Source organism: Corvus cornix, chromosome 1 (genome assembly GCF_000738735.6).
Source record: "Corvus cornix cornix isolate S_Up_H32 chromosome 1, ASM73873v5, whole genome shotgun sequence".
Classification (NCBI taxonomy): domain Eukaryota; kingdom Metazoa; phylum Chordata; class Aves; order Passeriformes; family Corvidae; genus Corvus; species Corvus cornix.
Genome location: NC_046332.1, coordinates 21,749,159 through 21,775,007, shown reverse-complemented (window position 1 = coordinate 21,775,007; position 25,849 = coordinate 21,749,159). Strand labels below are relative to the sequence as shown.

General features: G+C 47.4%; 1 protein-coding gene across 1 annotated transcript; it reads right to left on the bottom strand.

The window, feature by feature from the left end:
* Positions 1–1,324: 1,324 nt before the first annotated feature.
* HGD (homogentisate 1,2-dioxygenase) lies at positions 1,325–25,130 on the bottom strand. The gene is made up of 14 exons (XM_010395936.2): positions 24,972–25,130; positions 19,820–19,891; positions 16,893–16,981; positions 15,097–15,202; positions 12,877–12,936; positions 12,309–12,400; positions 11,643–11,677; positions 10,419–10,498; positions 10,190–10,289; positions 7,748–7,872; positions 7,064–7,168; positions 5,773–5,899; positions 2,274–2,455; positions 1,325–1,694 (listed from the first exon to the last, which is right to left on the bottom strand). Exons 1-14 carry the CDS (start codon positions 24,987–24,989, stop codon positions 1,563–1,565), a joined length of 1,323 nt encoding a protein of 440 aa, XP_010394238.1. The 5' UTR covers positions 24,990–25,130; the 3' UTR covers positions 1,325–1,562.
* Between the last annotated feature and the right edge of the window lie 719 nt (positions 25,131–25,849).

Sequence of the window (25,849 nt, the reverse complement as noted above, 5' to 3'; positions counted from 1 at the left end):
TCTTTTCCAGCCCAGAGTCTGATGCTACATCCCTGCAGGTTTGAGCATGGTGCTTGGGGAAAAGGCTGCCCTACTTTTCTCTCTTGTTATTTCCAGAACTCTCCAAGCTGTTTTCTTGTTAGGAATGAGCGTGCCATGCTGCTGGAGGTGGGGTTGGTGTTTGAGGCAGTGGTTCTGGGTGCAGTGAGGAAGGAAAGAGAAGTTTCCAATCAGGTACTTAGAGTGAAGGTTGGAGGGTGAATGTGCCTTACGGAATTTTACCCTTGACTAATAATGTGTTACCACACATATATGCTTTGGTGATGTGTCTGTATAAGAGAAATTCAAGCCTTCAGGTCACTGGATGATAATTTAGGTCCCAAACAGAAAACAAGCTTTTCTCCTCTGCCTGTGAAACATTTAGACCTCATTTATCCCTGGATCACTGATTAAATCAGCTTCTCTGGCAAATTGATTCTCCCAAACGTCCTTCTCTGAATTGGCTGTTTTAGAGTAAACATCTCCGTGTAGATTTTATAATACTTTGCTCAAAGTTGATGCTTTTTTTTCCCCCAAGGACCTGGTGCAATCAAAACTGATGATGGATGTAACTGACTGATACTGTGTCTGGTGGCACTGAGTTTAGAAACTTCCACGTGGGTATGTGCTAAAGTCTGTACTTGAGTGCTTTAGCCTGAAGTGTGGGGTGCCTGGCTGTGCTCCTGGTTCCCACTATACTTGGGGCTTTGTTTGCTGCCTCTACCCTGTGGAATTCACCAGCTGGGGGTGAGGTTTGCATACTCCAATCAATGTTGAGGTCCTCCATGTTGTCTGCAGCTGAGCTTTTTTCCAGGTACCTTCCCAGGAACAAATGCTTGGACTGGCTATAGAAGCCCTCCACATTTGCTATGCTGCAGATTAGCACAGAGCTAAGGAGAGAATTTGTCAAGTGCTGACAAACAAGTCAGTATTGCAGGATGGCCATAGCATGGAAGAGAAACTTTCTCTTACTTAGCAGTGAAGTGCTTTGGATTCTCCAACCTTTTTTCATTTGTGGTCTACTTTTCTGACAACCAGGTCTTTCTTTGGCAACCCTCCATGGATGAGCAGGTTGAAGTGGCTTGCTCTGATAGTGAGCTTAGGCCTGGTAGAGCCTTCAGCTCTGTTTATAAAGCTCTTCCCATACAGACAGCATACAGTGCTTTGTCAATCCTTTGCTTCTCCCTTCGAAATACACATTAGGTTGTATTTTCAGGAGGCCCTGTGAACGGGAGCTGGCTGTCACCTCGTGCCCACACAAGGTGCAGCTTTCACACCAGGCTACATGTGAGAGCCACACAAGTACTTCAGCTTCAACATGTCACCAGGAAAGCTTTAATTGGATACTTGAAAGTTAAGAATAATGATGGGTTTTGTTGCGTTCCCATGTTCCTTAGGGATGATCATTTTCGTGGCTCAGTGGCTGGTGGAAGTGCCGTTCTGTGCTAGAGCATTCTGCACTGCTTGAGTCAACTGCCATCACACATAGGTATGCTGGACTTCCCTGCCTTCTCTCACGTGTTACAAACAGCAAGCACTTCTCTTTACTTGCATCTAGGGTTAAAGTGGCTTTTCAGAGGTTCCCAGCACTTGTAGTAGTTTTTATCTAGGCGATTGGAGGTCTGGAGGCCCCATTTGGTGACGGCAAGGCTGAGGGATGATTCAAACATGAAGGCCTGTTGGGAAGAGAAAAGGTAGGTTAGGGTAAAAGAGGGAAAATTTAAATCCAGGCAAGGTGTCTGCTCTACCACAAACAGCATTTGTATACATAGTCCAGTACTTCCAGGTTCTGTCTTCAGCCTGACCAACTCAGGGAGAATGCTATTCAGATCTGGCAGTGCAATGCTGGTATTAGTCCAGTCTCAGGACTGGACTCCCTGCATGCCCAGGAAAGCCAGGTTGTTCCAAAAGCTCTAGTTAAAGGTCTGTTGATGATCGTCATTAGATTTTAGGGGGTAGAGACAGGAGGACAGTCAAGGCATTTGCTTCTTTGCCCACAGGCTAAGACAAAATTAAATTCTCAGCTTCCTGAGAGGCAGCAGTTTATGATGGGAGATGATCAAAGCTGCCTGGCATCAAATGTCTCCAGGGGAGCTCCTGGGAGCTGAACAGTGCTCATTGGTGAGGGAGGTGGATGCTGCAGCCATTGGGTCCAAGTACTTTTCCAACTTGCCAGCAAGAAGCTACAGTACTAGGCTGTAGTTTAAAAGTGGGCACTATGCCATGCTGTACTCCAGCCTCCCTTGGCTCCTTACCATGGTCCCGTCTGCAACCCGCTCCGGCTCCAGCTTGGCTTTGCTCGCCTTCTCAAAGCAGTCAGCATCCGGCCCATGAGGGGTCATCATGCTGTGCAAGCTGCCGCCTCCTGGCTGGAAACCTTCCTCCTTTGCTTCATAGTGGCCTTTGATGAGCCCCATGAACTCGCTCATGCAGTTCCCTGCAGGAGGCAAAGAGAAGGTGATTGGGAGGGATCACAGACAGGCTGTGAGCTCCTTGAAACCCATGTGCTAAGCCGGGCCAAGAGGGTGGAGTGGAAGTTTCTGAACAGGGTGTCATGCAAGGAGACATCAGGGATCCTACAGGCAATGCTTGTAAAGTTGTACAGGATTTTATTATCTGGATTCAGAAACAGAGCTTCCTAATGAAGGACATTCATTAGAAATCACCCTAATGAAGGTGGTTCCATCAATCCCTAAATGACCTGTGCTTTTCCTACCATCTCAAGCTGTGTAAGTAATACACCTAAATATGGACTGCATGGTGTAACCTGATTTTACAGGCTTGGATTAGGGATTGTGAAGTGCTAGAAAGGAAGTTCTGTATAATCATCCCTGTGTTACAGACACAAAATGCCTGATCAACAGCCTTATGAGAGAGCTTGCTTTGCTGTCTCAGGTTATAAGCATGAAATTATTTTGATACTCTTCTACCACCACCAGTGTAGTTAGGCACTTCATTACCTTATGCTTTTAATTCATGCATTATCTGCCTATATCTCTACAGCCACTGTATGCCCAAAGACAAGGAGCCAAATTCTGTCCTTCCCTGAGAAAGAATACTTTCCGTAGACCCTCTGAAACCACTAGAGCAGCATGCCACTAACTTAGACAAGGATGGTTATATCTAATCATTCAGTACTTACTCAGTTATGCTCCCTGTAAGGAAGGTATTTTAACAGCTGCCATCCAAGCTTTCAGCTTTACTACTCCTGATGTGACTAAACAATATGGCAACTTTCTGCCAGCAGTTAGTTTTTGCAAAACTGGGACATGCTTCCGTAGCTATTTTATATATAGCCCTTTTTAACCACTAGTTCAGCCTTTATTTAGTACAATCCAGAGTCTGAAATGTTTAGCAACAAAACTAATTTAGGTCAAAGCAGGGTTGGCCTATATATGTATGCAAACATTCATTAATTTTCATCCCAAGTTGTCAGAGTCTCATGTAAGACCGGATTGTTACAAGCTTTTCATTGAACCTGCTCATGTACTGCACTTGGCGCATTTAAACTGCAGTACAGGCCCTGAGAGCTGGACAGCCAGTTTGTCTGCAACAGGAATTTTAATATCTCTTAGGAAGACTGGGCAGGAAAGTAGGAAACCAGCTTGAAATTTAAGAGATGAGCAGAGTCCAGTTTCTTTTTGCTTGCAAATTTCATATGTGAACCCAAACAATTTAGGTGTGCCTCCCTTCCCTGTTAGTTAAATAGTGTTGTCTCTACAAACAGGATGTTGTGAAGTTAAAATTTCTTAGTGGCCAGTAGAGAATCACATAAGCACCATCATGAGAATCACATAAGCGTTCTTTCAGACAGAATAAATATATGCCCATGGTATAAAAACTGCATTAGACATTTTCAGTCTGAGTTCAGAAGTACTTAGGAGTAATTCACAACCTCTGAGGATGTAAATGTGGCCAGGAGAAGTCATTATTTACAAGCTGCACAGCCCCCTTTGAATGTGAAATTTTTATGGTGTCTAAGAGGAATATTTTTGAAACACCCTTGCTATACTTGGGTCAAAGTTTACACAATATGAAAACCGTAACTCTTGAGTGCATCAAAATTCTCTGAACACAGGCTTTCCACAGCACCTGAGAAGAGGAGGCAACTAAGGATTCTGGCAAGCAAAATAGGCCTCTTGTGAAATACTTGGAGAGAAGGGAGTTCAGCAGAACTGAACTTGTTGAAATCAATATGGTACTTCTACCCCAGAGTTGCTCAGTCCTGCTATACCTCTCTTAATGCAACAAGATTCTCATCACAGCACTCATTTCAGAGGGAACTAACATGTGCAGTGTCCTAGTAGTTGACTACCACAATATCTGCCTTACCCACTCAAGCTCTTCCCCTCCATGGCTGGGGTAGAGCAGACAACCAAACTGCTTATCATGAATTCAGTGCTCAAGCTTATGGCTGAGGTGCTGTGGTCAAGTGAGTAGCTGTGGCAGCCACAGCCATCTTCATGGGTACTTAGATCATCGCAACACGGATAAGAGAAGGACAGTCCCTTCTGTCTTTTAGTGCACACGAAGCAAGGTTGAACATCTTCATATTTGCTATGGCTCACAATGCATTGATGTAAAATTAGCACAGCTCTACTGATGAGCAACAATTTCATTGTGGTTAAGCAGGAGTGTGTCTCACCTCTTATGGTCTAGAAAAAGTCTTGGCACTATTCCAGGCAGTCAGGAAATGTGTTTTCATGTCACCCTCATTATTGCAAATGAAAGCTGAATGACAGGGCAGAACTTTGCCTGTGGGATTTACTCAGATGGCTGCACAGCTGTCTACTATGCTTGCAAGTGCCACTGATTCTGCTGGCCTCCAAGATGCTTGGAAATAATCTGAGTAGCAGAAGGAACTGGCTGTTAAATTGTGGTTAGTAAGTGTGCAGAAAGCCTCTGAGCACTTCAAAGTGACCACAACATTGTCACTTGGTAGCTTCTGAGATGAGGCCTCTTAGCTGTTGACATAAGGGGTGCAGGATGGCCAAGCTTTCCCCCTCAGTCTCATGGAGCAGGGGGTCTCATCGTCTCCCTGAAAGGGCAGTCCCACGTGGGGAACTGGATTTCTAGCATCCATTCAATGCAACACAATGCTATGCTCTGCCAAGATGAAGCCAAAAAACTGCCAAAAAGAAACCAGCTCTGGGGATGGCAACCAAATCCAAAACACATTAATCAACTCCCTGCCTGAGAAGGAGCCCAGTTCCTCATGACTGGCTTCTTAAATGCCAGCAGTACCTCCATCACTGTGCAGGTGGTGAAGAAGGGCTCAGGAAAGCCAATTTCCTCCTTTGCTGTAACTCTGATCTCACCATACAAGTGCCAGCTCTACACCCCCTTGTGCTTCTCACTACTTGTAATATGATATTTCTTTTTCTCCTTTATCTATGTACTCTAATGAGATATTAAGTGATTCATGGCTGGACAGGACAGTATCTGACTCATTTGTACAGTGCCAGGTTCAATATGCACCCAGTCTCTGTGGGAGGCCCTTGAGTACAGACACATCCATCTATGAGGACTCAATGAGCCCCATAACCTCCGAGTTTTCATGAGATCCTTTAAATAGGAACATCTTTGGATTTGTTCATTTTCCAGGGAGGACTGACTGACTCCAAGAAGCTGACTAACTGAGCCAAGGACAATGAACCAGACTGCTGCTTCCCTGCACACGCTCTCAAATAAACGGAGACTTGTTTCTTTTCTGCAGTCCTGGGCTCAAGCACAACCAAGAAAGACCAGACGTACGGTGGTAGTAAGGTGGACGGAAGGTGTTGTTGGCTACCCCCCATCGCGGGGGGAATATGACAAAGTCAGCAAGTGCCACTCCAGCACGGGTTGTCTTGGCTGTCAGGACAGTGAAGATGGAAGGATCCTGGAAAAAAGCAAAGTGAAAGAAGCATGAAACAGAGCAGGGCTTAGAGCTGTCTGCTCAGGTCACGCAGCTGGTAAACCTGACTGATACAGCCTCTCCCTTGCCTAAACACTTTTGTCACCTGCATCTGATAGCCTGGATGAGATTTGGGACCCTGTGGGACAGCACTCAGCATCACAATTCCATGCTGTACATGGGGGACAAGAAACGGGACTGGGTGGTTCTTCCTTTGAGCAGCTTTGATGATCCTTCCCCATCCTGGCCTTATAGCTGGCAGCACAGATGCAGAGGGTGGACAGCACTGCAAGATGAGGTACTGCAATTCCAGGAGCAGTCTCCAACACTCCTGCCACAAAACCACACCTTTTCCTTAGCCAGTTACAGAGGACAGGAACATCCTGCTAGAGGCATTTAGCCTCATGGCCCTGTTAGTTTACAAACGGAGAAGAAATTGCAGAGAAATTGTGACTTGTTGAAGTCTTAAGTCCAGTAAAGTGATTTTCTGGGCTTTGATCCCAAACCCATCCTTCTCCTGGCAGATTTGTCTGGAGTTTTAAACAAAACTTTCTGTTGGTTTTCTCACTAGAAATGCTCCAGTCTCCTTGCACACTCACTTGCATTGCTGTGGGCACCTCTCCCACTTGGACTGGTTTCCTTTATAGATGAGCTGCTCACATTAGTTTTGGCTTTAGTTATTTTCCATAAGATTAGAAATTATTACAATGAAAGCTGCCAGCTCTTCAAAATGAATTTCAGTGCTGGACTCAGAGGAACCAGACACATCCACAACTTAGAGAAAGGAATCTGTCCAATAGCAAGAAATAAATCAAGGCAAGAATTTGAAGCAACAGTCTTTTTGCTGAGTTGCAGAGTGTATGTTGGCATCAGTATTCATCCCTCCTCCAAGGTACAGAAGTTCTATGTGAAGCTGCACAGAGCTGTTTAAGAAGCTGATCAACTTCCAGTTATGTCTTTGTACCACAAAGAAGGATGTCTTCCTCTATGAAATCTTGGTTTGGGCCCAGGGAAAGAAGCACAAGAGATTTCACACTGTTTCTTAGAGCATAACATATTTTTTAAGAGGTGCAGAGCCCCTGGAGCTCAGGGTGGGTTTGGATGGTACGGTAGCCACAAAGCTCTGCCTTGCCCAGTTCCAGAACTTACCGCATGGTCAAAAGCAACAGCATTAATGACCATGAATTTTTCCAGATGGTATTTGTACGGTGTGTAGTTCCCATGCCAAGCTACAACATTGAAGGGGGAGTAATCCTAGCAAAGCAAAGAGACAGAGGATTACCACATACAGCCTTCCAACATGCTGCACATGTGCAGGATGCTGCTCTTTCCCAAATGAAAAGTGGGTTAAGTACTGGTTAGAGGTACACTGGCAGCCCTTTAAGCACAGCCCAACGTTGTGAGGATGAGGTTTTCCTCAGTGTTTCTGCTTGGTGAGCCTCAGCCTTCCCTCTGGGGTTTGGTCTCTAAGGGCTTTTAAATGCTCAGGCAGTTCTTGCCCAAGACCAGCTGTAACACCAGCTCTCTGGTAAGGAAACTCTGGATTTTCAGAGTAGCCCCAGCTCCTATTTCTACTTTGTTGCTATAAACATATGGAGGCAAAGACCACTGTTGAGTTTTTGGACAACCAAGTTTTCACAAACACTTTTTTCCCAGACTGAGGATCCTCAGCTGGGAAAATGAATGACCCAAGAAGACAAGGGCTCAGTTCTGCTCCACCTAACTCAGCAGGACTTCCTAAGACTACATCCACGCTACTGAGCTGCATATCCCAGGCCATGCACTGGCAGTCACTGCACTTCAGTGTTACCTGTTCTCCCAGGGCATCCTCACCTGCTGGGCTGCAAACAGCTTGCCCTGGTACTTGCTGATCACTGTGTAGCCCCCTGGCACTTGGCGGTCCTCGTACCATGCCACAGGCACCAAGAAGTCACGTGGGTTGGCCAGGCCATTGGCTCCTGGGAAAGAAGGAGAGGTGACAAAGCTCTTTGGGCAATCTGCTAGTGAAGTGAGAGGCTGGTGCAATTTCTTGGCTTTGTGGGTGTCCTTCTGTGTTGTGAATGACCCAACTCTTCTTGGCCCAACAGGAAACCTGAAATAGTCATGTACTTCTCATGCTCCTGTGAGTAGGTAATTGTAACTCATCCTAGTGTTCAAGTCCATGCTCCCTTTGTGACTAAGACAGGTCTCCACTAGGTGCCTTCTGAATGAGATTAGTAGGTCATCCTCAATTAAAGGTATGTAACAACCAGGAATTAAGTGAAAAATGGAGGATGAATTGCTCTCTGTTCCTGGACATCCTGCTGATTGGATGCTTAGCCACGCAGAAGTTATGAGGCATGTCATGAGGGGCCAAATACATTCCTGAATGCTAACAAAGAGAGTAATAACATAGTGATACCTACAGACTCTGGGCATACTGAGGGGTTGCTTAATGTGAGGAGTGAATTTTCAAAGTGCAAAGCACCATATGGGTGCTAGAGCATTCTTCTCCTCATTAGTAGTACTGTTACAAAGTGGTTTTGAATTTCTTGGATAAAATGCAGACATTACTACCTGCTGCTAAGGTTTAACAGTCACTGCTTTTCTCCAGCTGTCACTTTTTCTCCAAGTGAAAAGTGAAGTTAAAATAAAGTAAGACTGAAATACAAAGGATCTTGGTCTCTGAGGGGAATGCAGGTAGGTGGTAAGAAGAGGAGCTCTTATAATTACCATCTCCTGAAAAGGTTTACAGGCAAGTGCACTCTTTTTCTTTTCTCCAGAAAGTAAGCCTTAGAATAGATTCCTACCTTCTGGAGACAAAAAAAACCCAAACCAAAATCCTAAAGAAAGTCTAACTGTTTCTGAAAAACTAGCTAATGGGAAAACCTATTGCAAACAGGCTGGGCAACCATATCAATAATGAAGTGGAGCAGGCACAGGGTATGGTGGATGAAGGCAGAAAGCTGCAGCTGGCTAAAAGGCAAGCTGCTGAAAAATCACTGTAGGCTCCATGTGGGAAAAGATGTACCCAGCATGTCATAGAGGAGAGATATTCAAGTGGGGTCCCACATACAGCTGCAAATTGGGTTGGTTCTCCACTTGGAAGAATGACCAGCTTCAGTTTCACCACAGCTATGAGATGCAAATGCCCCCGAATGCAGATTAGCCAAGCCAAGCTTGTTATTGATTGATAATACCAGTTAATTTACTTGAAGCATGGCCAGTCTTTTAGATCATGCTGAGAGCTAAAAATATCTAGTGGGGGAAAAAGCCCCAATCCAACCTGAAACAAAAAACAACCAACCTCAAAGCACCAGTCTCAATGTGGAGAACTATTGGCACTGGTTTTGTATTTATTTTAGCTGTTGTAAGAGGAGTTTCACTTCCCTTCCTTGACACAATCTTAGTAGCAGTAACCAGGAGGTGTTTTTCTCAGCAAGATAAATTTGGAGGCAAGTACTGAAGGGATAAGGAAGGTGACATAACCTGAGCTGAGCACTGCCAGAAAGCTGACTGGGAAATCACAATGTGGGCAGCAGGCCTTCAGATGCTGTGTCCCCTCACAATATCTTTGTCGTGGCAGCAAGAGGCTGTGCCTCCACGATGTGTGACTCTGCACAGAGCAGGAGGCATCCCACACAGAGGATCTGTGGTTTATGAGAGCTAGACCTGCACTCAGTGAAAGCAGATCCGCCCTGGCAGCAGCACACAGAGATGTGAATGTGTTGCTGATCCAAGTCCTGTGCTGCTCATTTTATTGGTTTCTAATTTTCCACAGGAAGCAGTTTCTGATAGTAAAGCACTCTAGAGCTCCGAGGTGTCTCTGTTAACAGAGGTAGGGGGGGAAAAAACCGACTTGATTAAATCTAAAGTGAGCCTTCAGGAATATGTGTTGCCTCTGAAATCTGCCCTTTTACCAGGAAAATTCTCTCCTATCACTCCAGTTTATGCCGTATCTGTAAGTATGAGGCATCAGTGGTGATGGCCTTTTGGGTTTCTTTTGGTAAGAACAGGTTCAGAGCCAGCAGATAGGGACTCCAAGACCAGAACAGAAAAGAACATAGTAGAAAAGAGGGTGGGAGATAAATGGTCCCTTCAGTGCCAGGGGAATCTCTGGACAACTGGTCTGTCACATTTTTTTGGACAAATGCTTGCCCTTCTGGGGAATAACAGTGCTGGAATGGAAGGTATCTTTGTGAAAGAGCACATGCATGGGAGGATGTGATGGATTTGGGCTTGCAATTCATGCCTGTCCCTATGAAATTCACTGCAGATCTAACAGGAGATCATTACCAATGGGTCCCAGGTCAGGCAGCTCGAAGTGTGCCCCATACACCTCCAGGATGTAGCCTCTGGTCTCTCCAAACACCTCCACGCTGAAACGCATTCCTTGCTGGAAAATAAAGAAAGATACTAGGATCCTCCCAGGACTTTGCTGACAAACCATGAGCAGCTGAGTGCAGGAGTAGGCCTGCTCCAACATCTGGCTCTGAGCCACGGGCAAGGTGCATTCAGTCCTTACCTGGATGACACAGATTTCGTTGGGCTCCACTAACATCTTCCCAAACTCAGTTGTGATGAGCAGTTTTCCTTGCTGGGGCACTGTGGAAACAAAATGGAGGCAGAAGAGCTGAAGTAATGTGATGATTGCCACCCTCTCTGTCCTTGTCAGAGCACCCAGGCTCCAAGGAAGAGCAGTAGGCCCGTTCTGATATAGCTACACAGGGAGTCTGGGCTCCCATGCAGAGTCTTGAAGCAGAGACAGCTGCATTGGAGTGAAGCTTCCTGATCAGCCCCATCATCCCCACGTCACAGAAGGTACTTGTATGAGCCAAAACTTCATGGCCCCTTGAGGTAAGATTTGCACCACAGTCCAAATAAATGGGATTTGATGTATTTGGGTCCATATCTGTCTGTCTCACAACCTTCACATGAAATAGAGCATGTACCCATCTTTGTCATGACCATGGCAGTGTGAGATGTCTGGGAATAACTGCTTCCTGAGGGTAGAAGCAATACTCTGCTAACATCTGCATTGTTTTCCATGATTGTGCTGGCACAGGAGAGCTCACATTTTGACTTGAAAAACTAGCAGATTTACAAAACCTGCCCTGGCACTTTTACTTCACAGTAGTGAGGGAGGTGAGTGAGAACAATTTAATAGCTATTTGATGGGACAAATGTTCCTGTTGGTGTCCCGAAGGCATTGCTGTTCTTTACTCAAGAAAGATACAAGAAAATATCTGACTTCTGATACCACTCAGAATATTTTTCAGCATGGGTGGACTTTATCTGTCAACCTCCACACTCACTGTGGCAGTCTGGTTGCCTGAGGGTGGCACAGCAGGGAAGCTAAGCTGCCGTGCCAAATAATCTTGGGCTAAAGCAACAAAGGCAGCTAACTGTAAGTTGTTCAGAAATCCTGAGGTTTATGATTTCCAGAAAACCTCTGCCTGTGGCATGTCTAATACCAGTCTGGGGAGCATTGGGAAATGATCCCTGAGCACCATGTCCAGGAACCTGGGTCACTGCTCAAAGAGTTGAGGTCTGGCACAAGAGCAGTGCAACTTGCCCAACAGCCCAGCTGGTGCCAGACCACCATATCTGCATGGCATGGGGGTGAAGCCAACCCTTTCCTCCAAATCTTGGCTGTAGGGCCCAAGGCTCTGGAAGAACAAAGAGGCAGGCAGGTGGTACCCCAGGCAGAACCACCTGGAGGAAAAAAGAAGCCAAAGCATCAACTCACCAATCAGGAAGTCACCATCCGAATTATAAAGGCATCTAAAGAAAAAGGGAAACAATAACGTTAAGATGCTACAAGCCCCGTGCATTTTGTACGCCACAGCCACAGCTGGGAGTTTTGAGCTGGGAGACTGACATGGCAGAGTTTTACAGAATATTCTGAGTTGGAAGGGACCCACAAGGATCATCAAGTCCAACTCTTAAGTAAATGGCTCAGCCTGGAAGCAGGATGTTCTCTGACCTCTGCCAGGTTCCTGCCTTTGTATTCACACGCACATCAGTTGTTGTAAACTGGGGAGTGGGGCTGATTTCCCCCCGAGGCACTGCAGGGAGCAGCAATGCCTGCTGCATGTGTGTTGAATTCTGAGGAGCAGCTCCAGTCCCTAAGACAAGAGCACCTAAATCCAACACATCTCCTCTTGGTGCACCCCCATGTCCAGCTCCCTACTTCTCTTGGTGGTTCCCCACCCACTCCTCCGGTGTTTGACCACAGAGTACAACCTGCTGCACAAACACCTGCTGTGGACACGGGGAACACGTTTGCCTGTGCACACAGGAACACAGCACGCACAGTGATGCTGGGAGCTGGACTCAAGCTGGTGGCACCAGACAGGAACATACAGCCAGCCAGCCTGGAGCAGCCTGAGCCACCAGCACAACAGACACTGACCTGTCGACCATGGAGGTGTTGCAGACAAAAATATGGACTGCGATGCCATTGCGTCCTCTGGGCTCACCAGCGCCACACAAGGTGTGCAGTCCCTGCCGGCAAACCGAAAGCACCAGGAGTGAGCGGCAGGCAGGGGAGCAGGGGCGGCCCTGTTTCTCCCCCTCACCTCACCGCCTTGCTGGGACTCACTCCCTCTCCCACTTTCCACACTGCTACCAGTCTTTCTCTGTGTGGCCTTTTGTCAAATGTGTTGGTTTCTCTTTAACATACTTGGGGTTTCTTAAAATCCATGTAAGCTGGTGTTTTCCAGCCAAGGCTCTAGGGAAAACTGAGGGCTGGGGCTTTTTTTTTTTTTCCTTTAAGAGTTCCTGAAAAGTCAATGAAGAAAATCAAGCCCACTGTCAGTTGCTTGAAATCTGCAATCCTCTCCCCTCCCACAGATGCTCTGCAAGCCCAGTGGTTTCAAAAACTGCCAATACTAGCCCAATTCTGAGCATCTTGTGTGCCCTGCCCCCCTGAGGGGGAACAGAGATGGAGGATGCCCAGATGCCCTGGTTCCCCAACTTACGCTCACAAAGTCCATCTTATTCTGAGGGGCTTTTGGAATCTCAAAAGGTTTCCATCGCAGCTAGATTGCAGCAAACAAAAAACAAGAAAGAGATGCCAGTGGTCAGAACACAAATGGTGGTAATTCAAAAGAAAGTAAACCCCTGTCCTCCCCCTGCTTCCCTGCCCTCTGCTAGCTGAGGTAGCTCTCTCTTTCCTTGTTCTCTTGATAATCTGGTTAGGGTTTGTGTTTTCCTTTTTGTTTTTTTTTTTTATTTGGGGGGCTTTTAAAATTTTTAATCATAGTTTTGTAAAGTAATTGGCAAGCCTTTGCAGTGCCAAGGTTAAAAAAAATCCTATTTAAAATGTGTCTCTATTACTAACAACACTTTTGAGAGCAAAGAAATTCAGATGAGCCAGCTTTCCACAGTCAAATTGTCATGGTCCTGTGCTCCACTCCATGCTGAATGATTCAGTCCCTCTGTGACCCAAACAGGACACTCCTGTTTGCTCCACTTGAATTTCCCCACATCCAACGCTGAAATAGCTCTGCCTACATGAGTAGGAGCCATGACCGGCACTAATTACTTCTTGCAAAGTCTATCAAGGTCCTCAGGCAGAAGGTGCCAGAGGAGTCCAATGTATTGGATTTGAATCCACCTGCATCCTCTGACAAGAAGTTCCAGAGTTTATGTTTGTCTGGGGATTTTTTGATCGGTTCTTTTTGGGTTGGTTGTTTTTTTTTTTTTTTTACTGTGACATTTGTTATTGGTATTTATTTTCTCCCTGCCTCTCAATCGTAGCTTCCCATGGTCATCTCTGTTCCAGTCTGGAGAGCTTTCTTCTGTTTCAGCATTTCTTGCTCAAATGCCACTCCATATTTTTTCATCACATTTGACTCCTTTTCAGTTTTGTCATCTGTGTCTTTTATAATTCTGCCAGTGTCCTTGGGTAATTTTAAAGTGTAATTTTTCCCTTTGACTTCAATGGGCTTTGCATAAGGTGCCTCCATATGGCCATCTTTTTAGATGAATGAGGATTGGGGAAGCTCCTTTAAGTACCTAGGTGAAACATAAAGCATCACAAGGAAGAGTAGGTCTTGTCCAACAAACTGAACCTTGTCTATGGCTCTGCTTCAGAGAGGATAAGAAAGAAAGCAGGAAGGCAGCTCCCACTTACTGCAGGAAATAACGTCTCTGGGTTTGGTGGTTGCCATTGAAAGTGGAAAGAGAGGGACTGGGCAAGAGCTTTCCTGCTGTTTCCTTAGGCAAAAAAGGTACTACATATAAATGGCTTCAGATGCTTGAGAGCTGGGCATCTTGGAATTACCGTAATCATAAATAATCATAAAGGCAGGTGTGGGGTGCAAAAGGGCATCCAGGATGGATGAGGTGATAACAGAAGTCATTGGAGCTTCATCTGGGAAGGAGCACCAAAGGCATGTAAATATGAGCCTGTCACTTCTCCTTGGTTAATGGCTGGAAAACATATTCCAGCAGAACTGGGGGATTATTTAGACAAATGGTGAGGCTGCTGGAAGGCTGGAAATTAGCTAATCATGATGCATCAAAGGGCAAAACCTGAGAGAAGTGAAAACCAATGACCATGAGATGATGTTGAAAGGAGAACGGCAGCAGATTAGCAAAACCAAATGTTCTGGGGCTGGCAGGGAAGAAATCATGATTAAAGACAACAGCAAGGCTGTAACAGAGGAAGACAAATGCCATCTCTCTGTGTGACTCTCCAGAATGAAGTGAGATTTCCCATGAGGGCTGCAGAGAAATGGGCTGGCAGGCAGTAACCTCTCCAAAAGTGCAGGGAAGGAGAGGATGGATGGCAGAGACATACTTCTGCTCTGCCTGCTGGGCTGGGGCATGATGAGATTTTGATGGGGGACACGGAAGGAGAAGAGAAAGCAGATTAAAAGGTGACCAACAAGAGCCCCCAGGGGAGATGCCTGGTAGCACAGGTCTAACCCTGTGGCACTGTAGCTGTGCTGGGAAGCAGCACAAGGATCTGACAAGATGGGAAGCAACAAGCATCAAAGGCTGTCCTTCCCTGGGTAACCATGGTGAGGAACAATGAACAGGTGGCAGACAAGAGCCTGCTCCTGACTTGGCCAGACCCCCAGGAACCCATGACTCCCATCAGACCTCTTGCAACTCAGTGCCTTTGCACTTCTGATTACTTTGATATTTGACTGTCCTCTCGGCAGGACTAGGGCTCCTTCCAGCATGGTTACCTGATTGGGATCAGGCTCAATTTCATCCCAGTCGTGTGTCAAGTGGCCTTCCTTGAGAGGTTTGAAGGGTTTGTGGCAAACTGAAGGTAGGATTCGATACAGCCAGCTACAAAGAAGGAAAACACCTGGATTAGCCTGGGGAAAAGGTTAAACCCTCTCGGTAGCTGCTGGCTGATTGAGCTCCTAGAATAACATTTACATGGGTGGCAACTGGAACAAAAGGTTTATTAAATATCAACTTAATAATATTAATATTAAAATGAAATATCAAACAACAGCTCACAGCCAGAGGTTTCCAGAGACATGGCTTTTATTATAGGCTCTAAATACAAACATGTTGTGCTTTGTGTAGGTAAATGTCTGTATGTGTATTTATGTATAATTACATATGTCTACATTCACACATATATGCATATAAAATATAAAGGCACAGCTTTTTCTGTGGCTGAAATACAGCAACCTTGCAGTTGGAAAAAGAAGCTTGTTTAAACACAGTTGTAAAGCAGCTCAGACACAACAGGGATGAGCAGTGTCCAACAGAAAGAACAGAGAAGCTCTCTGGAGACAGAAGGTCACAGCCTGTATCTGAATTTGGATGGATTACAAAAAGTAGCATCCTATGCCTGGCTGGCCATGCCCATGCAGCAAAGCCCAGAGTTTTATGTGATGCTTCCCACTGCTGTAGGAGGTCCCCCGTGCCTCCGTCACTGCCTGGGACCGTCGCTCTCCTCCCTTGCTGCCTGCTGTGGCTGTGCACCTTGCCACCGCTGCCATTCCAGCATCCACACGCCCTGCATGGTGCAGCCAAGCCTGAAGCTGGGCTTTCAATCAGGTGAGAGAGCAGAGGTGATCAGGAAAGCCTGAGCTAGGCAGGGCTGCCAATGCCTTTGATGTGTTAACTGTGGTGGATGCAGTTTGGGCAAGTGGGAGAGGGGAGGAGGGAGCTCTCCCTTGAGAGCTGGAAAAATTCCATCAAGGACAACTGCGTGCAGCAAACAATGATTCATCCCTTTCCCACGCACACTGAGAGCTGGGAGCAGCCTGGAGAGCAGAGGCATCTCAGATGATGCATTTGCCTTTTATTTGAATAAGCAGCAAAAGGGACAGAAGAGCCACAGCGGGAGAAGCAAAACGAGAAACCCATCTTCTGCAATCTGGTTGTGGCTGGAGCATGACAATCAGGACAGAGCTCTGGGAAGTTTGTTGCTGGCTGGAACAAGCTGTTCCCAGCACTGCTGAGGTGTTAAAGAGCATGCTGGGTGCCTGGCACTTTTCTGAGGCCCTGGGCAGCCCCAAAATGGGAACAGACTGAGCTAGCAGCACTCTGGACCCAAACAGTGTGCAGGAACATCCATTAGGAGGAAAGAGTCTTTCTCAGAGGCTTCATTTTGACCCTATTCATGAGGTGCTTACCAGTGCCAGTGGCAGGGGTGATGTTTCCATAGAAGCATCATGGCTGAAACCCCAGGGTTGTTTCACACAGCACACACAACCCGCTTGGGACCATGTGGTCCCTGTGAACATCCCCCCCTTCCACGCCTTGCTCAGAAAACCACTTTCTTTCCCATCCCAATCACTGCTTTCTCAGCATTTTCGTAACCCACTTGCCCCACTAAATCCTTTTCTCTCCCTCTCCCATGGTCTTCTGTCCCTTTCCCTCTCGTAGTGCACAGTAGAGGTTTTTTACCCTTCTAGGCTTGCAGAAAACACAGGTGGCACCGAGGCAGCCTCTCCACCACTCCCCAATGCTCACCCCAAGTGCCACATCCCCCAGCCAGTGCCAGGGGCCACGGTACCTTCGCTTGTTGGTGGGCCGGGGACAGGTGAAGGCAGAGCCCGAGAGCTGTTCCGCGTACAGGCCGTACGGGCAGACTTGAGGGTTATTCTGGATGGAGGAGAAGGAAAAACAAGGAATGAGAGGCAGTGGCATGGAACTTGGCTCTGAAGCCTCCAGCAGAGCACTGACCTGGGCACCTGACACCCTGATGCCATGGGGTGCTGTGCTGTCCTGAGGCTGTGCTTCAGCTCCAGTACTTGCATGTTCTTGCTCCTCTGAGGCACCAGCCAGACCCCAGACCCCATTCCCACATGCCAAAGAGTGCCCCAAGGAGTCAGCACAGCCCACTGGGGCAGCAATAGAGTAAGCTGCAAGGGGCAGTGCTCCACAGGGTCAGGAGCAGGAGTATCAGGGAAAAGGAAATAATTCCCGGTGAACACAGACTGTGAAGCAGACTGCTATTGAGCACAAACTTTTCTCAGACCAATTGTTCAGAGGGGTTACCCCAGAGCATCATGTCTGGCTGGCTTTCCAGAAGGCTGATAAAGACTTACAGCAGCTGAACGCACTGAATCCCCCCTTCTCCCCTTGCCCACTACCTATGGAACCGCTGCCCAGAGCAGGCGTTGTGGTGTTGTGCTGCTTCCTCCTGACAGTGCTGCTTGCTGCCCAAAAGCATGAGTGACCTGTGTAGGAGCCTCTGCTTTCCTGCAGGGCTTCTGCACAGTGAGAATCCTCCTTTGGAGTACAAAGGGGGCACTTTCCCCTTTGCAGAGCCATGGGTACAACTAGCACAGGTTTTAGCAACCCTTGTGAGTTCATAACTGGAGGACAGACTCCTCCTTTTTAGAGAACAGAAACGAAGCATTTTGATCTAAGTAGGCCACCATCTATTTGTCTGAGATCAGCAAGAAGCAAAGGCACCCAAGAACTGCAGGAAACACCCCTGTGGGACAGTCATACACCATTTGCTATCCTATCTCCCTCCTGCAAGGTCTGCTATAACATCCTGTCATCCTGCTGCTGAGCAGACCAGCCATCCATAAGGTATCAAACCCTGCCCTGAGAGGTGGGCAGAGGGGAGAGCTGAAGCTCTCTGAGTGTGTGTAGCTTCCAGCCCTCAAGCTCCATCTTTTCAGTGTGGGTATGCAGTGAAGCAGGGGGATCAATAACCCTTGGAATTTTTATCTTAGCCAGCACTACTGCAGATGCCAGTCTTATAAATACTGCATCGGAGAATGGATCCACTCCCGGGACTGAAGATTTTTTTGTCTAACTTGTTTTCAGATTTTTCTGTTAACTCTTTTGATACAGAGCCCACACTCTGTCCAGATGAGAGCACCTCAGCCAGGAGCTGGAGGAGTCTGCTCTGGAACGCAGTGTGCTGTGGAAATCCTCAAAGAGCGCATCCACTGCAGCCCAGTGCCTTTTTAGACCAGCAGCCACCACTATTGTTCTTCCAGTTTTAAGGTGCCTCTATCTTACATTTTTTCTAGCCAGCCTCAGAAACAAGAAACTGCACCAGTCAAGCTACCAGCCTGAATCAGCACAGCAGTTTGTCTTTCTTGTGAGCACACCGTGGGCTGCCATGCAGACCTAGGGGACATAGATATGCATTTAACATGTCCCTGTGTTGTGTGTCCTCACTGGCACACGACATGTAAAACATCAGAACTGGGGAAATCCAGAAAACTCAGGAAAAGCAAAAGTTGAGAAGGTCTCCATTTGACCGTAATTCTTTGCACAGAAGGTGAAGAGGAGCACCAAGGGATGTAATTGGCTAAGCACCAAGTCATAGAGTCCTAGAATGGTTTGGAGTGGAAGGACCCTAAAGATCATCTTGTTCCAACCCCCCTGCCATGGACAGGGACACTTCCCACTAGACCAGGTTTCTCAAAGCCCCGTCCAACCCGACCTAGAACACTTCCAGGGATGGGGTATCCACAGCTTCTCTGGGCAACCTGTGCCAGTGTTGCAGCACTCTCATGGTAAAGAATTTCTTCTTAATATCTAATCTAAACCTGCCTTCTTTTGGTTTAAACCCATTCTCCCTTGTCCTGTCCACTACATGTCCTTGTGAAAATTCCCCCTCCAACTCCCTTGTAGCCCCTTTTGGGTACTGGAAGGTGCTATAAATTCTTCCAGGAGCCTTCTCTTCTCCAGGCTGAAGAGCCCCAACTCTCTAAGCCTGTCTTCATAGGAGAGGTGCTGCCATCCAAGTCCAAATGGTTACAGGAGATCCAAGGGAGGCCACAGGCAGCCTCAAAATGTGTGCTGGTGTAAAGGAGACCAGCACAAAGGAGGTGAGAGCACTTTAATTCTTCAGGGTTTCATTTTCGCCTCTGGGCACCAAGAGGGTAGCACCACGTGGGTTGCGATTCTTTTCCTTAAAACAGAACGACCCCACATAATTTATTTTCATCAAACGTTCAGAATTTACTTTTAAGAATTAATCTCTCAGCTTATTACTACAGGCATTCATGTCCCCTCCCTGCTCCCTGCCAAAGACTCATATGGCAGCTTCATTGAACCCCATTCCTACAGAAGTTGTGAAAGCTGCCTCTCCTGCCACAAGCATGTCTCTGCTGATCTTCAAACTTCTGCTCTGGTTTAATCCAGAGCTGGTGGTTTCCTTCTCTGTGGCTGAGCCACTTGCGCTTCAGACTCTGGAAAAAATCCCCTGTTGCTGAGCAGAGGTAATTTAGGCAAGTATTAATCCCCAGGGTGAAACCTGGAAGCTCACAAATAACTTAAAAATAGAAAGTGTGAATGGAAATCTTCTGTTCTGACTTCCGCCAGCATCTTATCACTCCAGTCTTGCATAAAGAAGATTCCTGGAGATTTTCATAGTGGCAGAGAGAAAGGAAACACGTTAAGATGAAAAGAAGAGATTAGATATTCACTCAAGAGTGCATTTTGATAAAACACTTAAAAAAACCTCAGTACCTGTCCCTCCGGTAAAGCTCCTGGACAGCGTGGATCCTCGGAAACATGTTCATTTCCAAATCCCGACATGTACTGTAAAATAAACCACACAGCTCATCACTGTTTTGAAAACACAATCAAAACCTCTCCACACAACCCACCCATTGCATTCCCATGCATTTTCCCAGGCTCTTTGTATGCATTAAGACTTTCTCAAGTGATCTATTTGCATGTTGCCATAGACCATTTTCACAGCTCCTGGATTTGCTTCATTAGCTAACCATGTGGTGGGCTGGGAAGCACAGATAGGAATTGCTCTCCTAAGTCCACATGTCTATTTTGACTACATTCTGCTCCATCAAGGCATTTGAGAAATAACCCAAATATCACATAGACTGTCAGACTCAAGAACAACACGGTGATGGATAGGAAGAACTGTGCACCAACATTATGGATGTATGCTAGCACCATTCACATTCAATCTGACTTTGCTTCAATCATGGGTGTTCCAAAATCTGCAGACTGCCTTGCAAATTTGTTCACTTGGTCCTCAGATTCTTAGGGAATGGAACTGGGAGTCATTTGGTTGACATGTCTTGTGATAAATCCCCATGCTCAAAGAAAAGGTCAGGATGTAGATGGGATGAGGGAGGAAGGGAAACACAGCCAAGTTAAACTGTGTCACTGATTTGCCCTAAATAAGCACTAATTGGGCATGAACTGTCCACCATGGCAGTAAGCGAGAATTAATCCATTACTGGGTGATTGTCTGGCTCTCTAGGGCAGTGAATTCCCAAGAGACCCATGGATGGAACAGACCTACATGTCCTCCACACCTGCCCTCCCTACAGCTGCTGTGCTCTGAGCATGGCTAAAAGCCACAGGATACAGTGGATGCAGATCCCATCTTTGCAGCACTGGGAAAATCCCTGCAGCAAGCCTGAGACACATAAGGGAAGCAGGAATAACAGAGACCTTAGCTTTGCACTGTCAGAAATGTAAATACAGTCCTTTCTGATGCCACAGGAAGGCACGAAGCAGCTCTGTTGAACTCTGAGTGAACGCAGAGGTGTTTTTTGTCAGTGACCAGCGGTTCAGCCCCGTGGCCTGGGGAGGGAGTTAAATATTAATGCTCCCCTCTAACAACTGCAAGGGTAGCAGGGCTGCTCATCAGCCTTCACACAGCAGTGCCAGGATGGCAAAGCCCAGGAGCCCTAAGGCTTGGCTGTCACACACCCTGGCTATGGCCAGCCATGAGCAGCTCTGGCAGGGGCAGGCACCTTCAGAGAGGCACAGGTCTGAGACAAAAGTGAACTGACAAAGCCCCTCTACCTGGTTTATTTTATATATAGTATTACAGTGCCTGGGTTATTCCCCCCAGGGGTGCTCAACCTTGGGCAATTTGCAGCCCCCTTATAATTTTCCCAGTGTAGCAGACACTCAGAGAGCAAGCCTGAAACCTCCTGAGAAATCATGTGTTTTCCTCAGGCTCCTTTCAGCGACGTGTAAGAGAAGACTATTCCCAGGGGGCCCCGGCTGGCTGGAAGCCCTGCTCAGCCTGAACCTGAAAACATCCTGGTTTCCATCGGTTCAGGGAGGATATTTCTCTCGTCTTGCAAATGAATATACATCGCTAGGAGCTGCTCTCCGCTGGGTTCTGCAAGAAGCATATTGATATGCAAAGCAGTAGGTCACCTAAGCAGCCCTGGCAAATGTATTGTACTGGAGCATTTTTCCCCCCCTCTTTTTTCCCCCTCCCTTCTTTTAAACGGAAATGCAGCAATATCTGATGGGACTGCAGCAGTTCCAGAATTAACTGAGGCTTCCATACTGCATCCCCCTTTACCAGTAACATAAAGGTGGTCCGAGCATTTGCCTTCGGGGCAGCCCTGGTGAAAAGGGGAGGACAGGGGGAAGAGGAGGAAGAGGGAACAAGCTGATTTTCTGGAGGCATAGCTAGCAAGATTCGACAGGCTCTGCTGAATGCTGATGGAGAGCTGGGAGGGGACAGTCAGTGGTTCTTTGGAGGGTTTGTGTACCTGGCAAGCATTGCATGCTCCCCGGCAGCCCCGTGCCACACTGCTGGGGTGAGAGGGAAAGAAGGCACAGAGACTTTTCTGTGACAAATCCATCCCCTGTCCTTCAGGCTAAAAAGCTGGTGACCTGCACATCTGGCCTGCCCATCCACACCCCCAGAGGTCCCTTTGTCTCTGCTTGCTGGGACAGAGGAAAGAAAGAAAACCAACCCAGCAGCAAGCATCTGGTGGCAGCAGCTGCCGTGTGGCCACGCTGGTGCTGCACCGCACCTTGCCCGAGCGCAGCAATGCAGGGGGCAGTTTCCCACTGGGCTGGATGCAGAGCTGCTGCCTTCCTCAGCTGCACCGGGGGCTGCAGAGGGTGGCACTGCCCCGCTGCCTCCAGAATGGCGGCAGAAGCTGCTGCATCATTGTTTGGTCAAATAAATTCTTTCTTGCCAAGAAAAAAAAAATAGAATGCTCGGATAACTGCATCGAGTGCTGAAAAAAAGACATTGGCAGGACTGCAGCCGCTGGAGGGGAGATGTCTTCTTGGTGATTTATCACCCTGAGTGTGACTCCAAGACTTCTGCCTAGATGTTGGATGTGGCTTTTCTTATTCACTGTTTCTTTTTGTCTTTCTCTGTGGTAGACCTCAGAGAGGTTCTCTCCTCTACACACCCATAGGGGTTGGTGTCAAACATTATTTGGGCTCCCAAAACGCTGTGCCATATCAGCTCCCTGCATGCCTCGGAATTGTCATGCTCCAGGGCTCTGGGGCAGCATGCAGGGACCCTGCTGATACAGGTTGGTTGGGGGCAGCGGTGGAAGGGCCAGGCACATCATGGCCTTTCTCCCTTCCAACTCTCTCAGCCCACCTCCCACTTCTCAGTCTGTGTTGCACAAGGTGCCCCCAAGCCAAGGGAAATGACCCCTTTCTGCTTGCCCAGCACCAGAGCATCCTTCCTGGGCCGAAAAATCTGCAAAAATGGAACACAGCCCATCTCCAGGAAGTGGCACCATGATCTGACCAAAGGCATCTCCCCCTAGGTCTCTGCCTGGCCTCTACAGTTCCTAGATAAGTTATAGATATCTCCAGGCTGGGCAGGTTGATGGGCACTATCGTAATTGGGCAGGTGGTTTCTGTTACACAAAATATTCTCTGTGGCTCTTTGTTTTCAGTTCTGCTTTTAACTACTGTTGTTATTTTGTTCAAGATCCTGTAGATTTTTCTGCCAACAGGACCTTAGGAATTCATCTGACTCTGCTTTGGTTTTTATTTTGTAGTTTTTTGATGAAATGAGAGAGATAAAAGCCCAGCACAGCATAAAAAATTCAGCAAATCTCATTGATTGGAATAACTGGGATGTAAAGCAGAGTGCTCACAATGGGTGTCATGCTCTGACCTATAAACCATAACCTTTTGTTCTCCAAATTAGATGGCAGGCATGGGAAAAATGTGTTTGAAGTCTGAACACATAGGCTGCAAAATAATTAAGACCCTTCTTCAAACACTGCATAATATATTTCTCTATCAGCTCCTGCTGCAGGACACAGGAAAACAACATTCCTCTCTCGGCAAGAAGCATGGCACTTTTTATCAGCTCAGTCCAGTCAGCACTGGAGTGTTTAACAAAAATGCAGAAACATTGACATGAGCATTTGGGGCAACGAGCAGAGCAGGTCTCTCACCCTCTGTGTGGGGCTCCACAGCCTCCTTGCAGGCTGTAGCCAAAGCACACAAACCAGAGCTCTGCCCTGGTGCTGCAGGGCCAATATCCCCAGCAGAAGCTGCCACCTCCCCGGACATTTCCACATCCCTCTGCTCCAAAAGGGCTGGAGATGGTCCAAGGCCAGACCTTTCCTGAAAGGACCTGCTCAGCTTTAGGGTGGGACATGGCACTCTGTGGGCAATAGAAGAGAGGGATGGATGCCAGGGGAATGGAGAGCAAGGGTAAAGCAACAGTTTTGGAGGAGAGATGCCAAGAGAAGGTGGAGCAGGTGAGGTGATGACGGGATAGGGACACATGTGACGTCTCAGAGAGGAGCTGCTGGCAGAGCAGCCTGTTCCCATGAGCAGAGCCACGCCCAGCCTGCAGCCACAGTCCAGCCACCAAGGTGTATGGGGCTGCTAGGAGTGAGTCAAAGCCGGACATGGAAGATGCAGTCACAGCCATGACATGAACCAGTCAGACCCTCATCTGGAATGGTACAGGGACAAGGCTGTCCTGCTGCTGAAAGAGGGCAGTGAGAGCTGGGAAGTGTCATGGACAGGCAAGGAAGAGGCGCAGTGAAATCTGACTGTGTGAGGAGACAGGACTCCTCAGAGGTGAATAAGAAGACCTGCAAAAGCGCTGTGTAAAATAATGAGCATTGCAGAAGGTGGTCAAGGAGCACACACATGCATCTCCAGGGCTAGGAAAAGGGTTGGGAACAATGACATCCCAAAAGTCTGGGGAGAAATGTGGTGATCCTGCACAAGCTCTTGAGACCCACCACGTCCTGGGGTGAGGCTGTGCTGCCTGCTGCAGCAGCTCATGCACCCCAATGACCCTGGGGCAGCTGGCCCCCCACAACAGCAGTGAGGTGCTGATGAGGTTCAGGGTTGCAAGTCTCATGTTCCTATGCTTGAGCCACAAGCCCACCCTATCACACCCTTCTCCCAAAGCTCCCCCGTGCTCTGCCAAATGGTGCCTTGCTGGGGCTTGGAGAGGAGGGCATGGCCACAACCTTGCTGTTCCAGGGTGTCCTGCAAGGGGCACTGAGAAACAGCCCTCAATGGAGCATCTCCCCAGGGCTGTCAGGGAAGATGGCAGCCAGGGTTGCAACATCTGGGCAGATGTTGCCATCCAGATTTCATAGGCTGAGAGGGAAACACCCCCTGGCAGCCAGGGTGGGAGGAGGGGTGTGTGCCAAGGGTGCGGAAAGGATAACTCCCACCATGACGAGGTGCTGACCAAGAATGATGACCTCCAAAGGAGGTGAAGGGGCAGAGAAATGCCTATTTATCGATGAAACACAGCAAAATACTTCATCTCAAGAAAGTTTTAGAAACACACCTTGACACTCAAAAGAGGGGCACAATAAAAGGAAACAGAGCCCAAAAAATGAGTGTGAGCAGAGAAGCTCTGGTGGGTTACAGGCACCCGACCTCTTACCTGCAGGCCCGTCGTCATCCTCCTCCTGGTTATCCTCCTCTTGGAGCAGACACAAACCTCAAGCAGATATCTGGCCAAAGAAGCCTGCCAAACAAAGCCTGCTCACTGATCAACTGAGCTGGGCTGGAGGCAGGCTGACAGTGCTGGGAGTGAGAAAGTCCAAGGGAATTTTCAACCTGTTTGCTCAGCCCAGTCTGTGTTTAACCAAATGCCAGCCCTTCTCTGCAGAACCAACCCAAGGATCGATCTGAATAAACAGTGGGTGAGAGGGACTGGGTTTCCTCATCGCCCCTCTTTCCCTTTAGATGTTAAAAAAGGGGTCCCCCACACGTGGGGAAGAGCAAACAACAAGGTGTTTAGAACCAAGAAAGCCATTTTGCAGCTGTTTTATAAGCTTCTTTCATAAATGATACCTCTAGCAATTTTTATACACAGTCCTCTAAATGTGTAACAAATATTTGTCCACTAATTCTTCTGAGCTGTGTTATACTGGGGATAGAAGAGATCACGTCCCCATCGTGGTGAAGGTAGTGATATTTGTGAAACACTGTGTGCCAACATTACACAGCATTTTGGGGCCAAAAGCAGGGGAGGATTTTGTATTCCTATGATTAGAGCTAGTAGGGGGAACTTACAAATTCTGAAGTATTAATATTTTTCAAGAAAGCTGTTGCTGGGGAAGAAGTGACAGCAAGCATTTAGCTACAGAATACTAATGTAAGTAGCTCTGCACTCCAGAAGTTGCAGGGAAAAAACACAATTGATTTTATTTGATTTTTTTTTCCACTTTGAATTCTGAACTTAACCCCCCTCCAAAAAAAAAAAAAAAAAAAAAAGGGAAAAGCAAAAGCAGTATTTTTTCTATTTCCATCACCTAC

Excerpts from the sequence above, each read along its gene's own strand:
- HGD (XM_010395936.2), bottom strand. Across the intron at positions 7,169-7,747 it reads AGCTGTTTGCAGCCCAGCAG|GATTACTCCCCCTTCAATGT; the intron begins GTGAGGATGCCC and ends TTGCTTTGCTAG. Across the intron at positions 2,456-5,772 it reads CCGTCCACCTTACTACCACC|GGAACTGCATGAGCGAGTTC; the intron begins GTACGTCTGGTC and ends TGCCTCCTGCAG.